At 31.6% G+C, this 25,707-nt stretch overlaps 3 protein-coding genes and 1 long non-coding RNA gene across 4 annotated transcripts in view; 1 reads left to right on the top strand and 3 right to left on the bottom strand.

The window, feature by feature from the left end:
• Window positions 1–25,707, bottom strand: part of LOC128172651 (neurogenic locus notch homolog protein 1-like) — a 201,606-nt gene that overhangs the window by 149,689 nt on the left and 26,210 nt on the right. The window lies entirely within an intron of this gene.
• Window positions 287–1,951, bottom strand: LOC128172812 (uncharacterized). The gene is made up of 3 exons (XM_052838558.1): window positions 1,424–1,951; window positions 780–942; window positions 287–663 (listed from the first exon to the last, which is right to left on the bottom strand). Exons 1-3 carry the CDS (start codon window positions 1,730–1,732, stop codon window positions 383–385), a joined length of 753 nt encoding a protein of 250 aa, XP_052694518.1. The 5' UTR covers window positions 1,733–1,951; the 3' UTR covers window positions 287–382.
• Window positions 1,486–8,424, top strand: LOC128172838 (uncharacterized). The gene is made up of 5 exons (XR_008242347.1): window positions 1,486–1,619; window positions 2,378–2,436; window positions 2,545–2,676; window positions 2,832–2,935; window positions 8,355–8,424. It is a non-coding gene; the product is annotated as an uncharacterized LOC128172838 (long non-coding RNA).
• LOC128172628 (uncharacterized) lies at window positions 8,733–13,735 on the bottom strand. Its single transcript, XM_052838401.1, has one exon. It carries the CDS (start codon window positions 13,436–13,438, stop codon window positions 8,936–8,938), a length of 4,503 nt encoding a protein of 1,500 aa, XP_052694361.1. The 5' UTR covers window positions 13,439–13,735; the 3' UTR covers window positions 8,733–8,935.

Raw genomic sequence — 25,707 nt, 5'->3', positions numbered from 1 at the left:
ATATGATATGGCATTGGTATCATCATAACACAATTGCAAAATGATGTAATACTGCTGACTTATGAAATACTTTTCCAGTATATTGGCACAATTTTTAACAAAGTTGCAAAATGTAATACTGCTGACTCATGATATATTATCTTTGGCACAATTTTTAACAAATACTGCTGACTCATGAAATACTTTTCCAGTATATAATCTTTAAATTAAATTACAAAAATATCTTGGAATTAATTTACAAAAAAAAAGAAAACTATTGAAAATGATGTTTGGAATGTTTAAATCATTGAAAATGATGATTGGAATGTTTAAATATATTGAAAATGAAATTTGAAAGGTTTAAATTTTCATTCCCCACAACGTTTTCTGAGTTTTAAACACATCACTCTAGATGCTGATGTTCAATCCTTGGCGTAGTTGAGTCTGGCAACTGGAGAGGGGAATGAGTGAAGAGGGTGTCATCAGACCCACTTGCTGATGCTAGATATGAGGTGTTCTGAAAGCGAATGGTTTCCACGCGACGCACTGTTGCTTTTCTACACCAACATCTATTCCAGAAGGATGGCTGTTTAAGACAAAGGGCTACCCCAAACCCGGTGAAAAAGGCCCCGAGAAACATCCCAATGACTAAATATGTAAGGATGAGTACAGCTTCACTCAATTCTAAAAAAGAAAAAAAGTTTTATAAGAAACATTTCATCAATGTAACAGGTTTATTAGTACTAAATATATGCATATATATATTCAAATAATTTGTCTGTGAAGATTCTAATACATACGAGGTGTTAAGTTAAAAGGTTCTAAGGATGAAGAGGTAGTAGTTGAAAGGGTGGTGTTATTAGTCCAATCGGTGGTAGAAAGTGTGGTGGATTGTGTGGTAGATTTCGTTTTCCAAACTTTTCTTGGAGACTTTGTTCTCATAGTTTTGGGAAGCAGGGTTGTCTGAAAGGAAATATAGTATGATTTAAAGAATGTAATATTTCTCCCCCTCTCTAAAAGAAATAAATCTAATACAAATATTTTATTGGTACAAACACAATTACAATAATCATCAAAGACCTGGTGAACATTATTAAATACATATGTAATGTTTACATAATTTTTTAAGAATTGATAAGTAACAGTAAACTATCTTCTAAGTTTAAAACAGTCTCTGATAAATTTAACTAATTTTTAAGATTTTTATCACATTACTGTTTATATACATATAAAAGAACATTTTCCTTGATAATATACTCGATGCTATTTCTGATATTTGTATATATTATAACCTCGCTGAGATAAGGATTATTATATATTTTGCAAAATTTGTTATCAATGTGATTTTGTTTGAAAAAAGTGATCAATATTGAATTGACGTTAATTCCCGCTGCGTGCGAGATCCGCGAGATTTGATTATTGTTCAGAGTAAATATTGACTTACCACAACATTTTTACACTTTCTGTCGTTGATCGTTATCGTAACGTTGATATCTAGCATCCAGTTTGTGAAATTTCTGCATGAAAGTGTAGGGGAGTTCTTAATTGCTAGATAACGCAGGTTTGGTACATCCGTTTGGGCAAAGGAGATTTTCTTCACTCTAGCCATTTCCACCCGCTGGATTTCTCGTAATTTCGGGGTATGTCTCACATTTCCATCATCCCCATTGCACCTCAGGGTTTCTTGATCCCATCTGCATGTAGATAATGCAGGACTAAATCCGCAGACCAGACAAATCCAAAGTAACAACATCTTTTAACTCAAACTAACAATCTCAATTCAAAGTGACGCTAACTGAAAACGAGGCTTGGATTCGACTAATGTACGCAAAATATATAAGATTGTAAAAATTCTATAAATATTTTAAAATTTCAGTCTTAAATTAATTACATCATGGTTGTATACTTTAAAATATATCTATTCAGGTAATTTTTTTTTTTTTAAGAAGAAAAAAGAATTAAAAAAAAAAACAAAAAACTATTCACCTGAAAGGATTACTGTTATAGATCAACCAATGTATCAAAGAAAATAATTCATTGTCAAAAAAAAAAGAAAAAAAAAAGACATACTAATTATGTAATAATATCTATAGCTATTCAGACACTAAAGGTGTTGATAGATCAAGATGCTCGTCTAAAGGTGTTAACATTTTGTGTTGTTATATAATCATGAACACCCATTATATCGATAATGCACATTATAACATCCATTAACATGAAAAGGTTATATATCTATCGATGTGAAAATTATTAATTAATTTATTACACATGTATAAGTTTTATTATCATAAAAATGTTACACTGACATAAATTTCTAACGTCATGTTATAACACTTCCATTGTTTACATATAGATATATATAGAACGAATTTTATTTTCAAATCACCAATTCTTTCAGAGTTGTTAAACATGGAGCAAAAAGTGTACTACGTTTTGATCACTATATTGAATTTATTGGTAAGTTAAATTATTTAATCAGTCTAATCTTTAAGTAACAATCAATTTTTTTTTTTCACGGTATACTTATTTCTCCTCTAATCAACCTTTTTTTTTCCCATCACATAGAAACTAATTATTCTGGCAGAAATGCCATCTCCGTCATCACACTCGGAGAATCAGGATCAGGCTAGGTCAGAGGGACCTAGCCATCAGCCTAGATCCGAGGGAGCTAGGCGACGGAATGGAAGGAGGAGAAAAGTATGTATATAGTTTTTAAAATATTTATTTCATACAAGTAAATACATTTTTTTTTTAAATAAAAAAATACAGTGCGATATTATTCATGTCAATAAAACATTTTTCAAATCTATGTACACAGACAAATATATATATAAATACATATTACATTACAGTGCAGAATGTGGGGAGAGGATGTGGTATACTACACGTCCTCTAACGATAATATGTCCCTAAGAGGGACTGATTTCAAAAATCCCGACAGCGTTGGATGATGCAGGTAAATATTGTTCTTTGTTAGTTGCATTTTTTTCTCCCAAAGTTTTATTTATCTTCAATAATAATGGATCACGTAAAAAACCGCTGTCCTTTAAATGGGTGTTTTTTTCACAATTTGTTTGATTTATCTTTGATAATTCAACAGACACTATTGATAATATTGAAATCAAACATAAAATTATAAATAAATTAGTTGACATTCTTCCTCTTGTCTTTTTATAATTATTAAGAATGTCATGTTCATCTGTTTCAATATTCATTTCATTAACTAACATCTTCACTCCTCGACTCAACGATGCAAAATGATAATGCTAATCATTTGTTAAACGATAAATATCCTATTTTACGAAGAAATTGTCGATTATTTTTTCATTTTTTTTCAAGTTCATCTGTAAACAATGATAAGATATTTGAAAAAGATCTTCCTTCACATCTTAACACTGAAAACAATATGCAAAAAAGTCCACAAGAAGAAGTAAAATAGTTTTGAATTCTTTTGTTAGAGTAAATGAAATTTGGACCATTTGCAATTAAAAATGTTGAAATGTAATGATTATATTTATCCACGCTATTAGCTAAGGGATCAACAAATTCTATAGTAAAGGAATGTGTAGTTGGTAGATATATACACACCCAATGTAATCCCGCCTTATCACTTGTATCTGTATTAACCACATATAAAGCAGGTCTCTGTGTCTCTATGAAATTCAACTGATCGGAAGCTAAAACACCTTTGAATTGTTTCTCAACAGTCTTATTAGACATCAGCAAATCAAATATTTCGCTGGAATTCATTATTTCACATTAACATTACGTGCCGCATCTATAGATAAACAAGACGGAAATTTAGCATATAACAATAGAGTAACTGTTTCACTCAGTGGTGTATTGAACTTTAATTCTATTCTTGTATGCCCCTTTCTTATAAGAGGGAACATTCCCTCCTTTTCGCAACAATCCAAATCAAATACATAAATGCAATATCCCTTTGAATATTCTTCTCTAGAAAAATTTACAACTTTTGAATTGTTACACAAACTATAGTAGGACTCTAAATAGTTATTTGGAGAAAAATTTGGAGTAAACGGAGATGAAGGAATTGACTGACCATTGATAAAAAACCCTACATATCCACAATCAAAGTTTTTAAAGTTAAAAGGATTTTTTTGATAGCTTCCGTTGAACCCTTCCGATGATATCAAAGTTACAATAAGATGAGAGGGTACTGCACCTAAGTATAAATCATCTGCACTAAATGAATATTGTCCTGTTGGTATATTAAATGTTTTTACGTCTGATCGGTAAAATGGATACAAAGCATCTCTTTGTGAAATTGCTTCTTGATGACCAATGAAAGCGCCAGGAGTTAACTTAATATGTTTTAATTTCAATTTAGCATCCACAATATTTACTTTGAAGTCAGCATTTTCATTTGAAGATAACAAGCAGAATTCTTTTTTATTCGGCCACAATTTAATTCCAATTTGAATTCCATTTATTAAAAATCGATTTTGGTTTTCATCCATTAAATCTAAGCTCAATCCTCCCATTAATTCAATTATTTCTCCATCCTTTGTTAATTGATATCTGTAATATAACCCACTGTTCCTTCCTTGTAGAGCGTCAACATCAGCCATACCGTCTGCATTATCTGTAAAGTACCCCTCACTTTGTAAAGCATTGCTTTGATTTTTTTAAGTCTTTGTTTAACATAATATCTAATATACTTTTATAAGCATAATTCGTAGAAACAGAACTCGTTAAAATTTGTTGTTGAAGAGTAAAGTCTACTTGAGACCAAAGTGTTCGTAATGGTAAATTAATTAATCCAACATTATCGTTTGATGTTACCGATGTATTGTTTCCGTTAACAATTTTCAGTTTGATATATAATAATGTTGATTTTAAGTCAATGTAAGAAGTTGAGGATCCAAAAATGTTAAATTCAATCGGAGAATTTGGAAGTAATTGTCCAGAAGGACGATATTCAATCCATTCAAATGATTCCAATCCTGCATCGGTTGTAGGTAAATTAAAAACTGCGATGTTGTCAGAGTGTCCATCCTGTGCTCCTTGGAATTTAAACATGATCACTATATTGTTATAACAAAAACTTAATTTTTTTTTCGGTGGAATGTTTCTTTTTTTTAGACTGATCCTTTTTCGCCGGCTTTCGTCGGTTAGAATGAGCACGTTTCTTCGATATTTTCTTTTTATCTCCACAACATGTTGCTTTCTTGCATGTAAATGACTCCGTTTCCTTATCAATAACTGCGCGTGCTCTATCAATTGCTTCCTTTGTTGGAGTAACCATTTTGATTATTGCATCATCTCCTTTGCCGTGAAGATTTTTCCCTACTATATAGACCTTTTTATGCTTTGATTGATCATTTGTAACCATATTCAAAAAATGTGTCTTCCATTTGTCAGCAAAAGAAACATATGGAATAAGATTGGCCATCATTTCCTTTTTAATTATAACAAAAGTTTTTATAGATAAAATAAATTTTGCACTCTTTTTCTGAAATGAAGTGTACAGTTACAAGTTCCTTTAGATAATGAGGATAATTGCAAGTTCTCATCAAATAAATACACGCGAATTCTCTTAATTCTTTTTTGTATAACTTTCATATAAAACGGCTTACAAAAAATAAATGAGTAAGTGTTATCATCATGTTCCTGAAGTTGTACTCTTCTTAAAACAGGTAATTGTTGATTTCTTACAAATATATCCTCACATATATCGCAAAATATATATATTTCTGAAATCGATTTAAGAAATTCTGATTTCATTTGAAAGGAAAATTCTGTAAGTCCGCATTCCCAATCACCGCTCAGATCTAATTCATGGGGAAGTTCAGTCGTAAAATCTTGTGATGTGTTTTAAGTGTGAATATGATTACAATCATTTGAATTAATCATAAAAAAATAACTCATTTTTTTTTCAAACAATAGTATATCTGATTATTCAAAATTAACAATGTTTTCCTCGGGAATCCAACTATTAAATGAAGAGTTGTAACCCATCCACTTTACTAATACTTCTTTCTTACCATTGCGTGATCGTTTCTTAACAACATATTCTATTTTATACATTGTTTTATCATCCACGTAAATTCTTTGTAGTTCCTGCTCATAAAATTCACCAGTAATAATTTCGTTATTAAAATCCTTAAGCACGTATTTAGCAATATTTTCTTTAACGTGTCTGCTAGCTATAATAAACTGCTCTGTGCTCCACCGAACATCATATTCTTTTTCAAATGTCCTTTTTATAGATGAAATACGCACAACATCATCAACTAAAAATTTAAATTGATTAAGTGGTTTGTTCTGTGATTTTTCATCATCTTCATATAACAGTTTCCATAATTTAATTTCATCCTCTTCTTTAACAGACGCAGGTGTTGTTTTTATTGATCTGTGGATAGTATTATTATATGAATCAGTGATATCTTTAAGTTTATCAATCCATTTAAATGTATTAGAGTTGTGCATATATTTTATTAATTTAGATTTTATTGTTCTTATACACCTTTCAGCAAAATGTGCCTTTATTTCAGTATTTTGAGTTGTAAAATAATCAATTTTATTCGTTCGAAGCATATTTTTAACAGTTGAGTTATTGAACTCTTTACCTTGATCTGTTCTTATTTTCATTGGCTTTCGCTTGCTTGATTTGAAAATAGATTGAAATGCTGCTTTGATGTCTTTTCCAGTGTTACTTTTAATCATACGAGTAAATGTAAACCGGGAGAAAGTATCAATAACTAACAGAAAGTTTTTATATCCTCTATTATATTCCTTATATTTTTCCATAATACATACATCTGCATCCCAAATATAATCAGATTTGAAACTTACAAATTTATTTCGTTTGAATTTACGTTGAATTCTTTTATGCGATCCATATACTTCCTGCTTTTTAAACCATCTTTTTACATCACCAAAAGAAATCTTACTGTTTTCTTTTCGCAATACTTGATAAACTTTTTGAGGTCCAGAAAAACTCGCTGACTTTTTGGCACCGTAATACACCGCAGCAATTTGCTTTTCTTTTTCATCTATGGAACTCATATTACGAAAATTTCAACCACTTAATTCTCTTATTTGGAATTCCAGGAGGAGGTTTTCTTTTCTTTTGTTTTATTTCCTTGAATTCTATTGAATGAAAATTTAAGTTGTTTTGGTTCTCCACTGTTGATCCATATCCATTTTGATTTAAGATTGTTTTTCATTCTGCGAGTTCTTCTCAGAAATATCATTTTCTGTCTGCGAATAAACATTTGCATACGTCTTCAAATTTATCTTTTCTTCAGCACTGGATAAAAGATTTTCATAACGATCATAAGGAAGCATCACCATTTTATCAACTGAACTCATTTTAATTCTTTTAGTAATTGTTTTCGCACAGCTCTTAAAATATTCAACATCACATTTTTGTATTTCACCAATAAGATCTGTTTGTATTTAAGAGGTTTCTTTTTGGAAAAAAGAAAATTCAAAAGTTTTGAGTGAGATTTTAAAGATTTTTTCTCCTTCTTTGAAACTCGTAGCTCTCCATATTCAATATTATATAACACTTCACATATACCATTCACCTGGCGTTCACTAGCGGTTTGTAATAAATATTTGCACTGCTGTTTATTTGTTGTTGAATCTGTTAATAGATCAATGAAACTGAACACTTTTAAAACAGCACTGCTCATTTCTTATTTTTGCTTTCGATATATAAAATAGTATCCTCTTGGTTAAATATTTTGGTGCGAAACCTATGTGCATCGTCCGATGTCGGTGAAAGATCAATCAGTAAATAAGAATATTTTTCACGTGTAGCATCTTTATATGCTTCCATCAATATTTTTGTCTGTCCAATCTGATGCCCCAACATTCTTACTTGCGTCATGCCTCTTGGATTCCGCATTAATATGTAATAATGTAAATTCAAAGAAATTGTTCGAGAACTCACTCCTTTACAAAAAATATTTTGTGTTATGAATATAACAGTGAAGTGTAAATGATGTGACTTTTGTGTAAAAAGCTTCTCCATTTCCACGTCATTACAAATCTCTTGCATCAAATCATCAAGAACAATTATGTTATGTTTCTTGTTCTTTGAAAGTTCATTAATTTTTTCCTCTCCAGGTAAACCTCGAAAAAATTCTATGTTTTCAATTGTTTTTTCCATATTTTGAAACATCGATTGATAAACGTTATAACAATACAAAATTTTGCTTGGTGGTTCATTTAAAAACATGATTGAGCTTTGTGATAGTAGTTTAAAGACCAATGACGTTTTCCCTGACCCGGTACATCCAGTAACACATATAGTGGAGCATGGATGGAAAGGATACATCTTTTTTTGTTAAGTGATAAAATATGAATGAATATATCTAATGAATTCTTTTATTATTTATTAGGTCCTTCCATCAATGACGTGTCGGAGTGACAACATATTTATTATTCATCATGTGTTAAATAAAAAAAAAATGATTTCAACTTGTTTTTTTTTATCTTTTATTAGATACAAATATTGATAATAGAAACTCATACACATAATAATGAAAAAAAAAATTAGAAATCATATGAAGATATCACTAAATTTCTACATCAATATAAATAATTCAAAATACATCATTTAATATGGTTAAAAAGTCTCAAATAAGTGGATAAAAAATGGTATACAACTAAAAAAAAAAAAACAGAAATAATTTTATTGTACATGCTTTATTCATTAGAACATATATGAATTCAATTTTTTTTAAATCTTTTTATTAGATTCAAATACTGATGACAGAAACTCATACACATAATATTAAAAAATTAATTAAGACTGTAGTAAATAACTACATCATAAATATTAATTAATAAAAAAATCATTACACATTGTTAAATGTGTTTACATAAAAAAAAAAAAATCACAAATAAGTGTATATGAAATGGTATGCAAATAAGTAACAAATGAAAAAAAAAGAAAAAAAAAAAAAAGGAAATAATATATCTAATCCTTTTCGAGTTTTTGCTTTTTGCGTGGTGTCATTGTTATATTTAAAGTAGAAGTATGAACACCATCTTCTAAAACTTTCCGTTTGCAGTAAAAATACGTAATACCATTTCTTGTTTGGTTGTATGAAAAGATTTTATTATCCTTTAATAGAAACCCTCGATTTAATCCTTCTTCTCCATTCCTTGTATCCAAAACTTTTTTATATGTTTCCATTGGATTTTGAATACTTCGTTTTGAAATACCCTTAGAAGAAAACTTAACTTCCTCTTTTCCCTCATCAGATTTTACAATTGCATATGTTTTGGAACACAAACCAATCATTGAATCTCCATCAAATTCAAGTTTAAACAACCCAGGAGTACGTTTATCATATGTTGCATGTTTCATACAACATTTTCTTGGAAACCATACAACAGAATCAACATTATGATTATCTGTACAATTTTCATTAATTGTTCTAAAATATTTGTCTTTTAAATGTGGTTTAATAACGTCAGATAAACTAGATTCGGAAATTGCAAAGTACGCACTATCAGTATCCATTTCCATAAACTCAAAATCTGTTCTATCCACAAACTGATCTAAAAAATCATAATAAAACTCTAGCATACGTAATTTTGCATACTGTAAAACAAAAAATCCTAGCTGAATCGGCATGTTATGTATGATCTTTTTCTTTGCCATTTCAATTTCGAAGAAATTATTTGTGTTATCTAATTCCGTTAATTTCATAAATAAGGGTTCATTAACTTTCTTTGATGCATTATCCACACCTTCAACAAAAGAAATATTTGTAAACTTATCTTTATTCAAAAGCAAACTTCCATATGCAGAGTTTCCTTCAACTTTAACTGTATCAGATATAACACTTAAAGTCGGATCACGATCTCCTTTTCTTCTTGCATCAGATATATTTTTAGTAAATTCCGAAAAACATTTCATAAATGCAGATTCGATAACAGTATAAATTCTAGTTACTACTAAACCCTTTTCTAAATACCTCTTTAAAAGTGGTGTAGCAAGCATTATTTTGTTTGCCCTATTCCCTCCTATCAAAAGTGTTCTTGGATTTTCAGAAAGTCCTATTTCTTTTGCATGCGTCTGCATATGTTCACCTATCTCTGAAAATGCTACTTCAGTCGTGCAAAATAGAGGAGCCATTTCACTAAAATAATCTTCAGGAGATAAACTTGTATTTGGTTTATCATTGTCATTCCACTTTGACGGCACTTCAATGTCACATTCAATTATTCCGAAAAGTTCATCTTTTTTTACTGATTTAAGTATCTGATTCATAGTAGCTCTGCCTTTACATTTCTTATAAAAGTTTGGTGTACTCTTATTTAATAAATGTTGAAGAGATTTGTTTTTAGATAAAAGTTGTAAAAATTCACATTCCCAAATTGATTGTACTTTATATCCAGAATCAACTAGGTATTTCTCACAATCTTTTGTTTTATTAAATCGTTTCAGTCGTTCATTACTATTCATTGATCGATTTAAATGACAACAATGCCCGTGATAGTAACACCCATTATACTGATACACTGTTTTTGTAAAAGGGTCATATCCATCAACTGGAAACGGTCCGATCCGTTTTTCACGGTTATTATTTAATTTATGTAAAATTTTATATCCGTGTGTTTCGATTAACCAATTCATCCAAATGTACATATTATAATATTTGGTTTTCTTTTCTGCCTTAAATTTATTGCTTTCACGTCTAATGACAAAATATCCTACAGGCATAGGTTGACCAATGCAATACAGATAAAGTGCATTTGCATCATATCCTACAATTCGACCACATGGTTTATCAATATTGTTACGGATGAAAGTTTCACCACTTTTATGGTATCTTGTAAATATAATAGAAGGACCCCCTACTATGTTGTCTTGAATAGAACGATAAATATCTTCAGTTGAAAAGTCAAATAGTGGGAATATAGCACCACATTTTTGAGAAGTATTGAACAAATTCAACCTTGCGATTCCTGGAATTGAAACTGCAATTTTGAAAATATCAATCTTTTTTTCCCAGTATAACTTACAGTAATTTATAATTCCTTGTACAAATGGTTTTACATCTAAATTGTTATACCATTGCAGAAAGTCTTTAAATGATTTCATACTAAATCGATTCCAAATTTCTTCTAAAAATAAATAATTTTCTTCGATAGAATGTTTTCCATCATCTAAAATACTTTTCTGTTTAAGTGTTGAAAACCAAGCGTCTCCAATCTCTGGTAGTTTTGGATAATTAAGTTTTTCAATGCTGTCAAACCATTCATAAGGAAAAAAACCCTTTTCTTCTTCAACACCATACGCTTTTAAAAATTTAGCGTATGATGTTCCAGGAGCAATAAATTGACTCATATCTAAAAATCGAAATCTGGAAGTTGCAATACAAGTGTATGAATTATTTCGTTTTATAGCATAAGATTTTTTTTTTTCATGCATACCTAAAACTTTAGTAAGTTTATTTTTTACAAGATTTATATCATATTTACTTGAATTGAATCCTAAAACAGGAGTTTGCATACAATAATTTGTAAAATTTGTTAATAATTTCTGAACATAGTTATACATCATATTTCGAATTCTGTTGTTTTCATTAACAATATCTTCACTTTCCAAATCATATTCATTCAAAGACTCGGTCTCGCTTTCAGTTCCATCAGAGTCAGTAGAATGATCGTTATAATCAATTTTCCAATCACCTTCTGCAAGACGTTTTTGAAAATCTTCATAAACATTTTTTTTCTGAATTTTTTTAAGAAATCGTTTTGATGGAGGTTCGAAATCTTGACACTCCAGTGCATATCTTTCACTTGTTTCATTAACATCATTATTTCTGCTTTGATTTTTACCAATTGGTTTCCAAAATTCTAAAAGCCTATGCAATTTTTCAAAAACAATAGACCATTTTTCTTGTGCTAACTGAAAAACTTTTAGTGAAATTGAATCCATATAGGTTATCATTTCCCTTAATAATGTTTCTACATCTTCATTTAATATGAAATACGGCATTTCAAAGTCAGGAACATTGCTACATATGCTAACTGAAATGGGTTTATGAATTCTTTCAAGTTCTAATTTAGAAGTTAATTTACAAGCACTGCTTTTTTCTAAAATAGCTTCAAAATCAAAAACAATGAACCATGGAAAATATTCATCATCTTCTTGAATAATAATATCAATTTCTCTTAATGTTTCAAAAATTGTGTTTTTTATTTCATTAAATCCCCCAGGAAATATATGAAGTGTTTTATTTGAGCACCCCTTTTCATGTCGGTGGAGTTTTTTGCAAGTAGTAAAATGTTTTTGACAAAGTGAACATACATACTTATTTGCATACCGTTTCATATTTGTTATGTATGATAAATGATTCTCATACATATTCAAGTACATCTGATCATCATAGATGGATGGAGACTTGTAAACTATATGAGTGTTTGCTTCTTGATCTAATTCAAAAATATCTATATTAACCTTAAAACATTCTTCAACAAGCGGAATATGCTCTAAAGCTACACCTTGAAATGATGTAACATTTATATATCGAACATCATATATTTCTTTTTCAAACATAAACTCACACCAAGTTTCAAAACATTTCTTTACACGTGTTTCAAATGCATCACGAAAAGAGTTTAATTTATGATATTCCAAACATCTAAATAAACATAAATTATCCTTGTAAAGTTTTGAATCTTTGGGATTTTTATGAAGGCTAATAATTGCATTTTTTTTCATTGTAATATACTCTGGTAAACAGGTTGGTGCACCTAAAATATGCTTTAAAAAATAAACAAAAAATGTAACATTTGTAACTAAAACTACTCTCCATTTTGTGTTAGGACGATCTTTCAATACGTAACTACAGATATTTATTTCTTGTAATTTCCTCTCAAAATTTTGGAGATCTTTACGTTTCGATATGTATAAAGGAAAATCAAATATTTCACTGTTTTGATAAGGTTTAAAATAACGATATTCATTTAGTTCTTGATTAAATAAAATGTACCCAAACACTAGATTAAGGCGAAATGCTTTTTGTTGTAAATTGTAAATCTTATTTGCAAATACCATTATATCATCAAGTGTAAAAGAAGGTGAAAGGGGATAATTATATACCGCATTTAAAGTTTTTTGCTCTGTGTATTCCCTAATTAAAGGATTATATAAATTATAAAACTCTTTTAATTCATGATCAACATTCCCATCTTTGATCCAGGGTGCATCATTTTCCTCCCAAGGATAATCTCCTTTTCCAGATAAATGCACCATTAATCTATGATGGATAAGTTCTTTCCTGTTATCAAAATAAGAATTACATAATCTACATCGAACCTTTTTTGATGTTTCATTCGGTTCTACAGAGGTGGTATTTTTCTCTCCATCCCTTACATCAGGAAGGATATCCCTTGTTTCCATCTCAACAACGGATGTAGGTGTGTTTCCTACTTCTAATCCAGAAAAAGTAGAGATATCCATTTCTTCTGCTACATTTTCTGAAGCAGCAGGTGTATTTGAGGCTGTCCTCACTTCCGTCGTATCTATGGTTGATGTAGGAATATTACACTCTTGGGTTCTGGTAGGTAAAGGCTACAATCAAATGAATAGTTAAAAACTACACAATTAAAAAAGAAAAAAAGTAAACAAGAAAAAAAAATAATTTCAATTACATATTTTTGTTTCTTACCTCAGATTCAACTGCAGAAGCAATGGAATTGGTTGTTCTAACATTTTTTTCTGTTGAACTTTTGTTATCTTTCTATAAACAGATAAATATGAATGAGAAAAAAAATACATGTGTAAGGAAAAGAATTAACAAAATAATAATAAACAAGAGGCCAATTGGCCTTAACGGTCACCTGAGTAGCATATATCCAATACACAAACTTGTCATGGAGTCTCATATATGCATCTAATTAATTAGGTTTCATACTGGAGTAGAAAAATTATAAATTTGTATATAATGACAACCACATATAATTCAAAAAGAACTGTGAAACCTATAATTTTGGTGAAAAACTAAAAGATCTGGTCTACAAAATAATGAATTTAGTTTTCCTTTCAGGTGTGTGGGAGTAAAGAAGATAATTTTTTAACGTTATATGCATTAGCATCTATACATCCATTTTGGCCCTGCCCTAGAGTCAAAACCCATACCCCAGGGGACATGAAAATTAAAATTTCAGTAGAGGACTTCCTGGTAAACATAATTATTAGTCGGTTTTTTTAATACAGATGTGTGAGAATAGAGAAGAAGATTTTTAAACATTATATGCATTAACACTTAATTGCCATATTGCCCCCCCCCCCCCCCCCCCCCCCATGTCCTGAACCCCTGACCCAGGGGCCATGAATTTCACAATTTAGGTAAAGGAGATTGTGGATATCATAACCATGTATTCAGTTTTTTGCCCACATGTGTGGGAGTAGAGAAGAAGATTTTTTAAGATTTAAATCATTTTTACTATATGGCCATATTGGCCCCACCCTAGAGCATGAACACCTAACAAAGGGGTCATGAATTTCACAATTTTAGTAGAGAGCCTCATGGACATCATAATCATGCATTTAGTTTTTAACAAATATATATGGGAGTAGAGAAGAAGATTTTCTAAGATTTAATACATTTTTACTATTTGGCCATATCGGCCCCACCCTAGAGCCTGAACCCCTGACCGAGGGGTCATGAATTTCACAATTAAAGTAGAGGGCTTCATCGACATCATAACCATGCATTTAGTTTTTAACAAATATATATGAGAGTAGAGAAGAAGATTTTCTAAGATTTAATACATTTTTACAATTTGGCCATATTGGCCCCACCCTAGAGCCTGAACCCCTGACCCAGGGGTCATGAATTTCACAATTTAGGTAGAGGGCTTAATGGACATCATAATCATGCATTTAGTATTTAACAAATATATATGAGAGTAGAGAAGAAGATTTTCTAAGATTTAATACATTTTTACTACATGGCCATATTGGCCCCACCCTAAAGCCTGAACCCCTGACCGACGGGTCATGAATTTCACAATTTAGGTTGAGGGCTTCATGGACATCATTATCATGCATTTAGTTTTTAACAAATATATATGATAGTAGAGAAGAAGATTTTCTAAGATTTAATACATTTTTACTATTTGGCCATATTGGCCCCACCCTAGAGCCTGAACACCTGACCCAGGGGTCATGAATTTCACAATTAAGGTAGAGGGCTTCATGGACATCATAACCATGCATTTAGTTTTTAACAAATATATATGGGAGTAGAGAAGAAGATTTTCTAAGATTTAATACATTTTTACTATATGGCCATATTGGCCCCACCCTAATGCCAGAACCCCTGACCCAGGGGCCATAAATTTCACAATTTTGGTAGAGGGCCTCATGGACATCATAACCATGCATTCAGTTTTTTCCTCACTTGTGTGGAAGTAGAGAAGAAGATTTTTGAAAATTTGGCTTTTTTTGCATATTTGGCCCCGCCCGTGGCACCCCAGGGGTGGTAGAGCCATAAATTTCACAATTTAGATTCTTCTTACCATAGAGATGCTTCACACCAAAAATGGTAACGATTGGCCTGGTAGTTTTCAAGAAGAAGTTAAAAATGTAAAATTGTTAACGCACGACGCACAACGCACGACGACGGACGAAGACCAATTGCAATAGGTCACCTGAGTGACTCAGGTGACCTAAAAAAAATAATATTAAATATCTCTTACCTTCTTCTGACAATTCTTGAAATGCCTCAACAATACATCCTTCCTGTTGAATGTTTTCTGACAGGTTTTACAATCAAAACGAAAATTGTTCGAATGTTCAATTTGAACATGTCTTTTTAATGTATGTTTGTAGGCATACTTTTTAGAACAAACCATACAAATAAATTTTTTCTGTAAAACATTCATTCTTCTCTGTACCACAGTATCATTTTGCAAACCATTTAAAGTTGCCCATTCTTCCAACTTATTAACATCCATAAATTCACTTACGTTGCGTTCTAAAGAAGTTTTAGCTTGTTCTAAAATCACATCCATATTTCATCTAAATGATTTGAAACAACTTTGCATATGATCTTCACCTTATATAGGGAAGAATGTAATAAAAATAACAGCTACGTTGTAAAACAATGAATTAATCCTTCCTATTTACATTAGTAAAAGTATGGATTAATAGTTGTTTTATTACCAAAAATGTACAAAGATTCATGTTTATATTAATAAAAAAATATATAAAATGTATGTTAATGGTCGCTTTTTGTGCATTTATTACATTTACAAATTACCACGAACTCAACATATACTTCTTTAACCACATACACCTTAATCGTTCTGACATATTTATGATGTGGTAATGTAAGAGTGATTAATGCACTAATTGCCATCATTATGCATGCAATAAAACATAAGACAATGCTTATGATAATAAAAAGACATAAGCTTAAGATGTAAAATATAGGAATTAATTATATTTGTTATATATTCGTCATCTATCCACCTATATCACCATGATCATACTGATATTTTATGATGTGGTGTTTTATATTAAGTGTCTAATATAAACACATAACCAAAAACATTAAACCCATGCAAAATAACAACCACACATGCATGAAACAACCACACAAAATAACCACATATACCCACAAATAACCACTCAACCACAAATTAACCACATAACCACACAACCACAAATTAACCACACCGCACCGGGTGTGACCACCTACCGGGTGTCATTGGGCACCATATATTACTACTTTTATGTTTGTCGAGAATCTCCTTCAATACCGCGTCTGTTTTCTGTGTAGATTGTTGCAACATTAGTACTTTGATTTAATGCCAGTTCACTTGAAACTGTAAAAGTCAATCACGACCAAATAATGCTGGTCCTTTCTGAGCAACAACCATCAAGTCCATGTTTTTGCTGTTGTTTATTCAACGTCACCGGTACATGTACCATGCCCAGGGATTAATGCTCTCACCCCAAAAAAGTATTTAGCTTGATTCTGGTCTTTTGAAGTAGAACATCACTAAGCTTTTCCCCATAGAACGTCTCTGGTATGATGGAGACAGATGATCCAGTATCAAGTTCATTGTCAATTTGTTGTCCTTTGATCATTGGCACTTTCTTCACATTGTTCACAGAATGCACATGTAGTATAGGTTCAAATTGATGTTCATCGTTGTCACCATCATCATCTAAGTAGTTCACCCTTTTTTCTTGGTTTCTTGTCTAAATCCTTCTTCTTCTTGAAACATGCTCTCTCAATATGACCTTCATTTGAACAATAGTGACAAATACTGTGCAAGTGTTTACAAGATTTCACACTGTGATCACGTCCACACCTCCTGAATGTCCTTATGTTGCTGTGATGCAGGTGAATGTTTTTGCATCTGTGGTTTGGGTTTCGATTTCTGACTTCCAACTTTGTGTACTGTGGCACTGGTGTTCCGCTGTTTGCGTAGTTTCGTGGCATCCCGTCCTGCTGTTTCCATCGCATGCGCGATTTTTATTGATCCATCCAGGGTAAGTGCTGATTCAGCCAGCAGTTTCTTCTGTACCGATTCATTTTTTATCCCACAAACAAATCTGTCTCTTATAGTATCATTCAAAGTTTCTCCAAAGTTACAGTGAATGGACAGTTTTCTGAGTTCAGCTACATATATAAGAACAGTCTCATTAGATCTTTACTTACGCTTGTGAAACCGAAATCGTTCCGCGATAACGGACGGTTTTGGTCAGAGATGTCTGTTCAAATGTGTAACGTCTCGTACCTTTCCGTATTTCCTGGCTCAGCCTCAGTACTTGTATATTATCCCATTTCTTGAACTGATTAATCATAAAAAGGAAAATTAATTGAGTTTTATCTCCAGTCTTACATGTTTTTTACATTAATTTCATCGCAATAAAACGTAGTTTAGTAATTTCAACTGGCCCCAAAGATAGTCTTTTTGTATTCTCAACGGCGGAAGCATCCGCCATTGATAAAATCCTTGGCCAACGGAATTCGTCTAATGCGGCCTTCTCCCCTTCCGTCATAGTTCCACTTAAATTTCATATCATGTAAAAATGGACTTTTAGCGATTATGGGAATTTATAAATTTTGCTCATGTAAATACACGGATGGCTGTATGGTATAGGGCGGGGGGCACTCACAACAGCATCGGCTTTTGGTTCGAGTCTAAAGATTGGGTGGGAATGGACTCGTAGAATTCGGAACAATGAATTATTTTTCAGTTTCTTGGCTTTTTCCTTGTTAAAGGAACCCAGTGTGGTTATCTCTTCATTAACCAAGACATTGAAAACGAATTTTGATGTTCTACCAGTGTCCGAAAACTTGGACGACAGAATCAGGGTTTCCCTTCTATCACAAATTCTTTATTTTTATATCTGTACTAATTTTGTACGTCTATTTATTTGGAATAATTCGGACATCTAAAAAAAATATAACACTTCTTAACATTCAAAAATTCCATTTTATGTCAAATGATGTATCAAATTACACATTTGAAAGGATAAAGAGTACAGGGGGATCTATTTAAAACACAAAGCAATCTTGGATTATAAATGAGAAGAATGAATGCCTACCTGTTCATCTATAATATACCGACACTAAGGTTCGCCCAAAATTATGGACATGATGGTCCATATAAAAAAAAAAAATTACAATGGGAAAATAATTTACATATTTTGCTTAGTCAGAACTTTGTTTGTTCATTATCCTTTTCCAGGATTGTCATCTGTTTCCTTGTGGAAAATCTTTTTTAATTAAAACAAAATCCAAAATCTTGGTGTCGATTCATTTTGTTCAAGTACTATAATTAATTGAAGTTGCAAATGGGATTTAAACCATAACGTATAATCCATATTAACCTTCTCTGTTACCATAAGCGCCCTCTTAGGACTTTTACAATTGTCGGGGAATAATGGCCCCCTGTACAGTGATTAAAATTATCTAGAATCGTATCGAAAGTCTGCCAAAATTTGAAGAAAGTGAATATGAGACTTGTTTATTGTCCAATTTCTTGGTGGAAAATGATTCATTAAACATCATTCGGGTAAATTATATATCAAAACGCCTATTACAGGAAGGTATAAACTACCTGCATTATGAAACAATTCAGTAAACCTTAAAATTAAGCTTGCATATTTTTTTCCAAAAATACATATCGTATTTTTAGTTAAAACTAAAACAATCTGAAATAGATGTTACTGTCTATTTCTAAGCACAGTTTAGGAAAAAAAACATCATTTTTAGCAAAATTTATATAAAAACACATGACATAGGACCACAAAATAAAAGAGAACAATTTATTTGCATCATTTGGCAACTGAAAAAAAAACAATCAGTTTTTCCTCTTTCGTAACAAGGTTGGAAAACTTGAAAGATGTTCCCTCCTTCATCAGGTTGTATTTGGCTTTTTGGTATACTCTGGTATGAGCGAAAGTTTCTCCACACAGTCCCCCTACATTGAAATACACCATATCCTTATTCGTTTTGGGTTTTTGGTTTTCGACTTGTGACGTCTTGCTTTTCTTGATAACTTTAAAGCACTTGATATATGTCTTAGTTTGATGTGCCTAAATCATGCTGATAAAAATGTGATTTACAGTTATTATTTTTTTCTTTAAATGCATTTCTCAATATAGCACATCCTTTTTACTAAGCCACCATGGCTAAAAAAAATTGACACAATCATTCTCATATGTAAACCTTTAAGCACATCGTTATATGATACTAATATTAAAGGTCAAATTCATAAGAAATATATAAACTTGTATATGTCATATTTTGTAAATAATACTTGAAAAGAGGGAATTACAATATTCGTTTAGTTTTAGACCTGGTCTTTTCCTTTACTTGTTTAAATATCGCTAAAAACAACTTTCATTAATAGAGCTACTTCCCCTTTTTGTGACGTCAGTGTACTGACTACCATCATTGAAGAGTCAAATTGTTACTAATGCACATCTTTATTTAGTCATTAAAAAACTAGAATGATGATTTACGACATGATGACGTGACTTGATGTAATGACACGTGATGTGACTTGATGTGATGAACTGGAAATACTAAGAAAAAATACATAAGTTTTGATGTTATGAATAAACTAGCAAAACCCACTAAGCATATGACAAATATCATTCTAGTAAATATATGCCCTGTGTTCTTCTAAACAATTCTTTCACTTATGCTCTAGAAAATTAGTAAATATAACGTAACTCGGACTACTAGCAAATCACACAATTGAATGACCATATACGTATGCCTATGGGAGAGTGCACAATACACTGCATGCAAACAATAAAACCTTAAATTCCGATATTATCATACAATAGAAACATGCTACTATGATACTTGTATCTTTAAGTTTATATGAACATTCTTAGATATATCACTTGTGCCAATATTCTAACATGTTACTAAAAATACATCTTCACAGTGTACATATCGTTTACACATAAGAATACACAAGCAGTTCAAGTCAAACTTATCAAATTATAAGTTTTCTCTTCTCTTATAGAAACAAACATAGTTAACATGGTAAATGTAAATGGTATTCAGCACAGGTACTAGGAAAAATCTAACCTGCTCATGCCCCGCGAAAATTCTTGTAACAAAACCAAATCTGGAATATTCTTAAATTCAAACTCAATCCGGAAACGTGTGTATAATGTTTAATTGGCTATAACTGTCATAAGAGACACTCGACGGATCTGTATACCTGAATATGGAACAGGGTTTCAATTTAGTACAACACCCAATTAATGGGCGATTACTGAGCGACAGATAACCCTATTAATAAACATACAATACGGATAAAAAACCTTCATATACAATAAGAGCTTATTTTGATCATTATTTATTGAAACTCAGTATATTGTAAAAAAAAACCGTTCATTTAAAGTAGGAAACAGATAAATTAAGAAAAAGAATAAAGAATTAGTAAGGAAAAGAAGGTCAACTTAGAGTCGATGTCCTCATGTCTTTCGTAATTAATTATTATAGTCAGGTAGTCCAAATATCTCAGGAACAACCTATACCTCTTAAAGACCGGGGTTGACCTAGTAAAATATCCACACGGACGGCAATTAAGCATATAAGGAGGCTGGCCACACCTCCGCACTGATAACACTGCAGAGTGAAGTTATTTATAGATAGCTGCATACCACAAGCACGTGCTGATAAGAGAATTAAAAGATCACAAGGAACCTGATTAATTTTTAATATTTCCTTTGTTTTGAAAACACAGATTTAATGTATCTTTTCCAAATGTTATTTCTTAACTGATATGTTTGTTTCTTGTAGTTCTTTTTACCCACTTTTCTTCTTGGGGCTTAGGGTCACTTTTATAAGAAACTGAAGTGAAAACCCTCCCAACATTTTCATTCCAATGACATGCACCTAAAAATGCCCGCACTTTATACTGGTCACTACCGAAAGCAATCCTTTTGTCTTCATAAACATTTAACGTGTTGTTAAAACTTTCAACATAGTAAGTGTCACGTCCTAATTTAAAATCTTCAGGGTATTTATAAATCAATGAATTGATAATGACATTTCTCAATAATTTTTCAGCCACTGGATTCTGTATGACAATTTTAGATGGTTCATAGTTAGGGTCCTTTTCACATCTTAATTCCGAATGACACTGCTTGTGATTCCCTTTGTAGTGTTCCACACAGTTTTCTAACATTGATCTTAAAGTGCTGGAATCTCCATTGCAATTTTTTTATCGCCCAATAAAAATGAGTTGCTACAGGTTCAGTTTTGTCATACAACTCCTCGGACCAGGTTTTCCCCTCTTTGTATCTAGGCCCGCTAGAAACTAATGACTGTGCCTATTTTACACTTTTAATCCCATGCCAGATATCATATTGGTTTGTTGTACTCACTGTTTCCTTCCGCATTTTATTGATGGAAAGGTTGCGGTCATGGGTGTGAATTTGAACAGTGACTTGTTCTGCTTCTAAATCACGGTAAATTTTTTCAGTCCCGATTTTTTCATGTCGCTGTGTTACAGGATCATCAGCAGTGGTAATGTGCACGCAATTTAAAATCTTGTGACTTTTTTCGCCAACTGCTACTACACTGGTCTCCTTGGCATTTTTCCGCCACCCTTGCCGAGCATCTGTGATGATATCAATTCCATTTAAATCTTCGTACATACCGATTTCTTCCAACAGCGCAGTACTTATGGAATCCTCATACTCCTGTTGTACAAACATTTTGTTCTCTTTTCTTTCGACAGCACTCCAAGGCCTGCAGAAGTGCAAAATTGGGAGTAATGGGAAGGAAGCATGCCACTACACAGGAAAGCATGGTTTATTCTTTGGTTTATTAAATATTTTCCATTTGGCAGATAGGGAGATGATGCCCAAATGTACTTATGTGGAGCATGTCCTGGTTTTGTACAGCATAACTTCAAAGAGACAAAATGTCCACGTTTTGTCACTTTTCTAACTTCCAATTTTCCATGACAATAGTGTGGTACAAGTACCCTTTCTATTATCTTACTATTCATCGGGTGCGGGGTGCTATTAATACAGATAGATATACAGACCCTGACCACATGTACATGGAACAGACCAGACTCCTCTCCGAAGTCTTAGTTTGACCTGTGTATTCTAAGGTTTGTGTATACTCACTGTCGTGTATCCGCGCCGGTAGTGACATGTTTGGATAACGTGAAAATGGCGTATCCATTGCAAAAACAATGAGTGTTGTGTCCTTTTTTCTATCGACAACGGGGTAAATATTAATTAAAATATCGTAATAGTCATTCATATTTTTCTGAAGGTTTTGCCGTTGAAAAGAGTGTGCGTTATTTTGGTTCATCGTTAATAAAAACGACTTATTTGTAGAAAAATCAATCGTTAACGTGTCATGTTAATGCTAAAACCAAGAACTATTTCTAGATTACGCAGATAATATAACACATACTAAAAATCTGAAGCGGCCAAAATTAATTTAAAACATTACATTAACCAAATAAAATCAAACCGATGTCTTTTTAATACATTAATATGTATAAAAATAGCAATAACTTCATGCACCTGCTAAAGAAGTAGTACGGTTTGGATAAATAAATTATTCCGGTTTGGATGCTAAATTATAAATTGTGCGAATGGTACGGTTTGAATAATTTAAAGTTATAGCATGTTTGATATTTTAGACATAAAGAGAGCACTTTGCATTTTATCGGTGTGCAACCGAAGATACATCTTTTTAAAAAATAGTGGGTCATTCAAATTACACAGCATGCAAAAGATGTATTTTAAGTCAGGTGAAAAGAACTTAATATACAGACGATGAATTTTTCTTTCCTGTCCAACGTTATGAAACCAAAATACTTCCACATGTTCGAAGGGAACTAAAACTGGAAGACTAAGTTTATTTCTTTAGACAAGCATGTTTTTTTTCCTCTGATAAAATGGTATATTTAGTGCATAAATGATCAGAAATCGATTATTTAACGAATAAGGAATCATTCTTTGATCGAATATCATGAGTTGATTATTTTGATCGGGGCGTGGTCAAACCCAATAAAGCTCGAAAAGAAATTACACCTCACAATATTGAAAGAATGATTCCTTATTACTTATATTAATTTAATTCACAGCAATTGTACTTTTAAATATTCTAATAAGCAAACGTCATTTGAATTTATTGGACTGAATATGAACAAATTGATACTTAGTGTTAACAAATGAAAAAAACAATGAAAAATGTAAATATAGTTATATCAAGGTTTTTTTTTACTAACATTTCAAAAGAATACTTTCTTTAATTTTAAATTATAAAGAAAATATGAGTTGAAACATGAGGAACACAATAAAATGTAAAAAAAAAAGAAGTTTTTCACCTTTAACCTGAAAAGCAATACATCATATAAACACCTTAACAGACAACTATCTACTACTTTTATGGCAAGCGACTAAATGATGTATTTTTTAATTATTCTGAAATGATATTTTTAATCGTGAAGTAAGTTGAACGGAGAACGTGCTTGGTAATAATATTATGAAAGTGAGCCTCGTTTACATTCAATACCAAGCCTGTACATCGCTAGACAAAGAAAGTTCTACAATTATTTCACTCCCAGTGATTATACTGATATAAAGCAAAGTACCATAGATGTCTGCCAAGTCATATATTTACTCTGTTGTTAGAAATAGTTGGTCCAAGAAATTCAAGTGATGACGAGTCCTAAGTAAACATCGCCATTTTATATGTACATATATTCAATCATAATTCTCACCAGAAAATCAAAACAATAAATATGTATCTATGTATATCAAGAGGTTTTGGTGACTCATGCGGGAAATGAAGGTGGCGTTACTGCAGAAAAAGTACAAAACCCTCGTTAGTATTTAACATGAAAGTATAATGATAAAAATTTCATAGTTATAAATTTGCCAAAGCGCAGTTGTTAGGCTGTTGCAAAACTAAAAAGTTGTTTGGGAACGTTTAAATTTTTAATTTAAAAAAATAGACAAGTATGATGTTTGATAAGTTAAATACTCTGTATTAAAAGAGATGTTTTTTTCATTTTCATGAAACCCATATCAGGATACCATTAATTTAAAATATCCACGTTATCACGGTTTGTTCTGTGCAGTGTATCGATATATTATATCGATTCAATTTTAAAAGAGAAAAAAAAAAATATTTGTATCATTAGATGATTTTACAGACTTTAAAATTTTTAAGGTTGGTATAATTCTGTATTTGACTGATCTCTTTTGATTTTTTGACGTTTTCACGTTTAAAGCCGATAACGACATAGAAGCATAACAATTGAATCTATCAAATTTCATATTCTGATGTTTTGAAAGCGTCTCTATCAAATAATAACAACCAAAAAATTCAAATCAAAAAAGTTAAAAAATGACTGTTTTTTGTTTCCTTCCGGTGACGACCGGAAGTAACGGCGGACGTTCGGATATGCGAAGGGCACTGCGGCTGACGACTCTCTACCATCCCTGAAAATTTGAAAGTTCCATCTTTTATTTTTTTTTAGAAAAATGAGCCACAAGCAAAAACATAAAATCCTTAATATCACGGTACCGGAAGTGACGATCAAAAAAATGATCGACAATTTTCTTACAAATTTTTGTCTAGAGTAAGTTCTGAAAGTTTCATGAAAATTGGCTGAAGCGTTTTTGAGAAAACGTTACAGAAAAAAAAAATAATAATAACTAGACACGATCTCGTTGCGAGCAACGAGGAGGTCTTCCGTCCGATTTTTAGAAGAGGAAATGACCTTGCCTTTCATTTTCATCAACGAAACATATCAGGAAATGCAGATGTGATCTAAAAGAGCGATGGATGAAGGATTACACACCCCGTTGGATCCCTAATTTAAAGGACCAGCCCCATTTTATTTCATATTAAATAAGAGGTCTTTTGACCTAATAACAGGTCTAATGACCTGTTATAAAAAGAAACGGAAGAAAAAAAGAGGGTCTGCCTTTGTAACCGGAAGACCCTAATAACTATAAGAATAGAAGGGTGTTCCGCTGAAGACGGAAGACCCTAATAATAAAAAAAAACTGTTTTTGTCTAAATCTTAATTGAAGAGTGTTTTTCGACTTGTACTACAGTCCAACAACCCTTTTATGTTGAATATTTTAGTTAGAAAAAGAAATAAAAAGGAAAGAAAGTAATAGAGAGAAAGAGCAAATCTTGGCTCCGGCGAGATTAGAACACACAACCTTTGCAGGTGTCTCAAAACATGGCTGAC

This window comes from Crassostrea angulata, chromosome 2 (genome assembly GCF_025612915.1).
Source record: "Crassostrea angulata isolate pt1a10 chromosome 2, ASM2561291v2, whole genome shotgun sequence".
NCBI lineage: Eukaryota > Metazoa > Mollusca > Bivalvia > Ostreida > Ostreidae > Magallana > Magallana angulata.
This window is presented reverse-complemented; position numbering and strand designations above follow the sequence as displayed.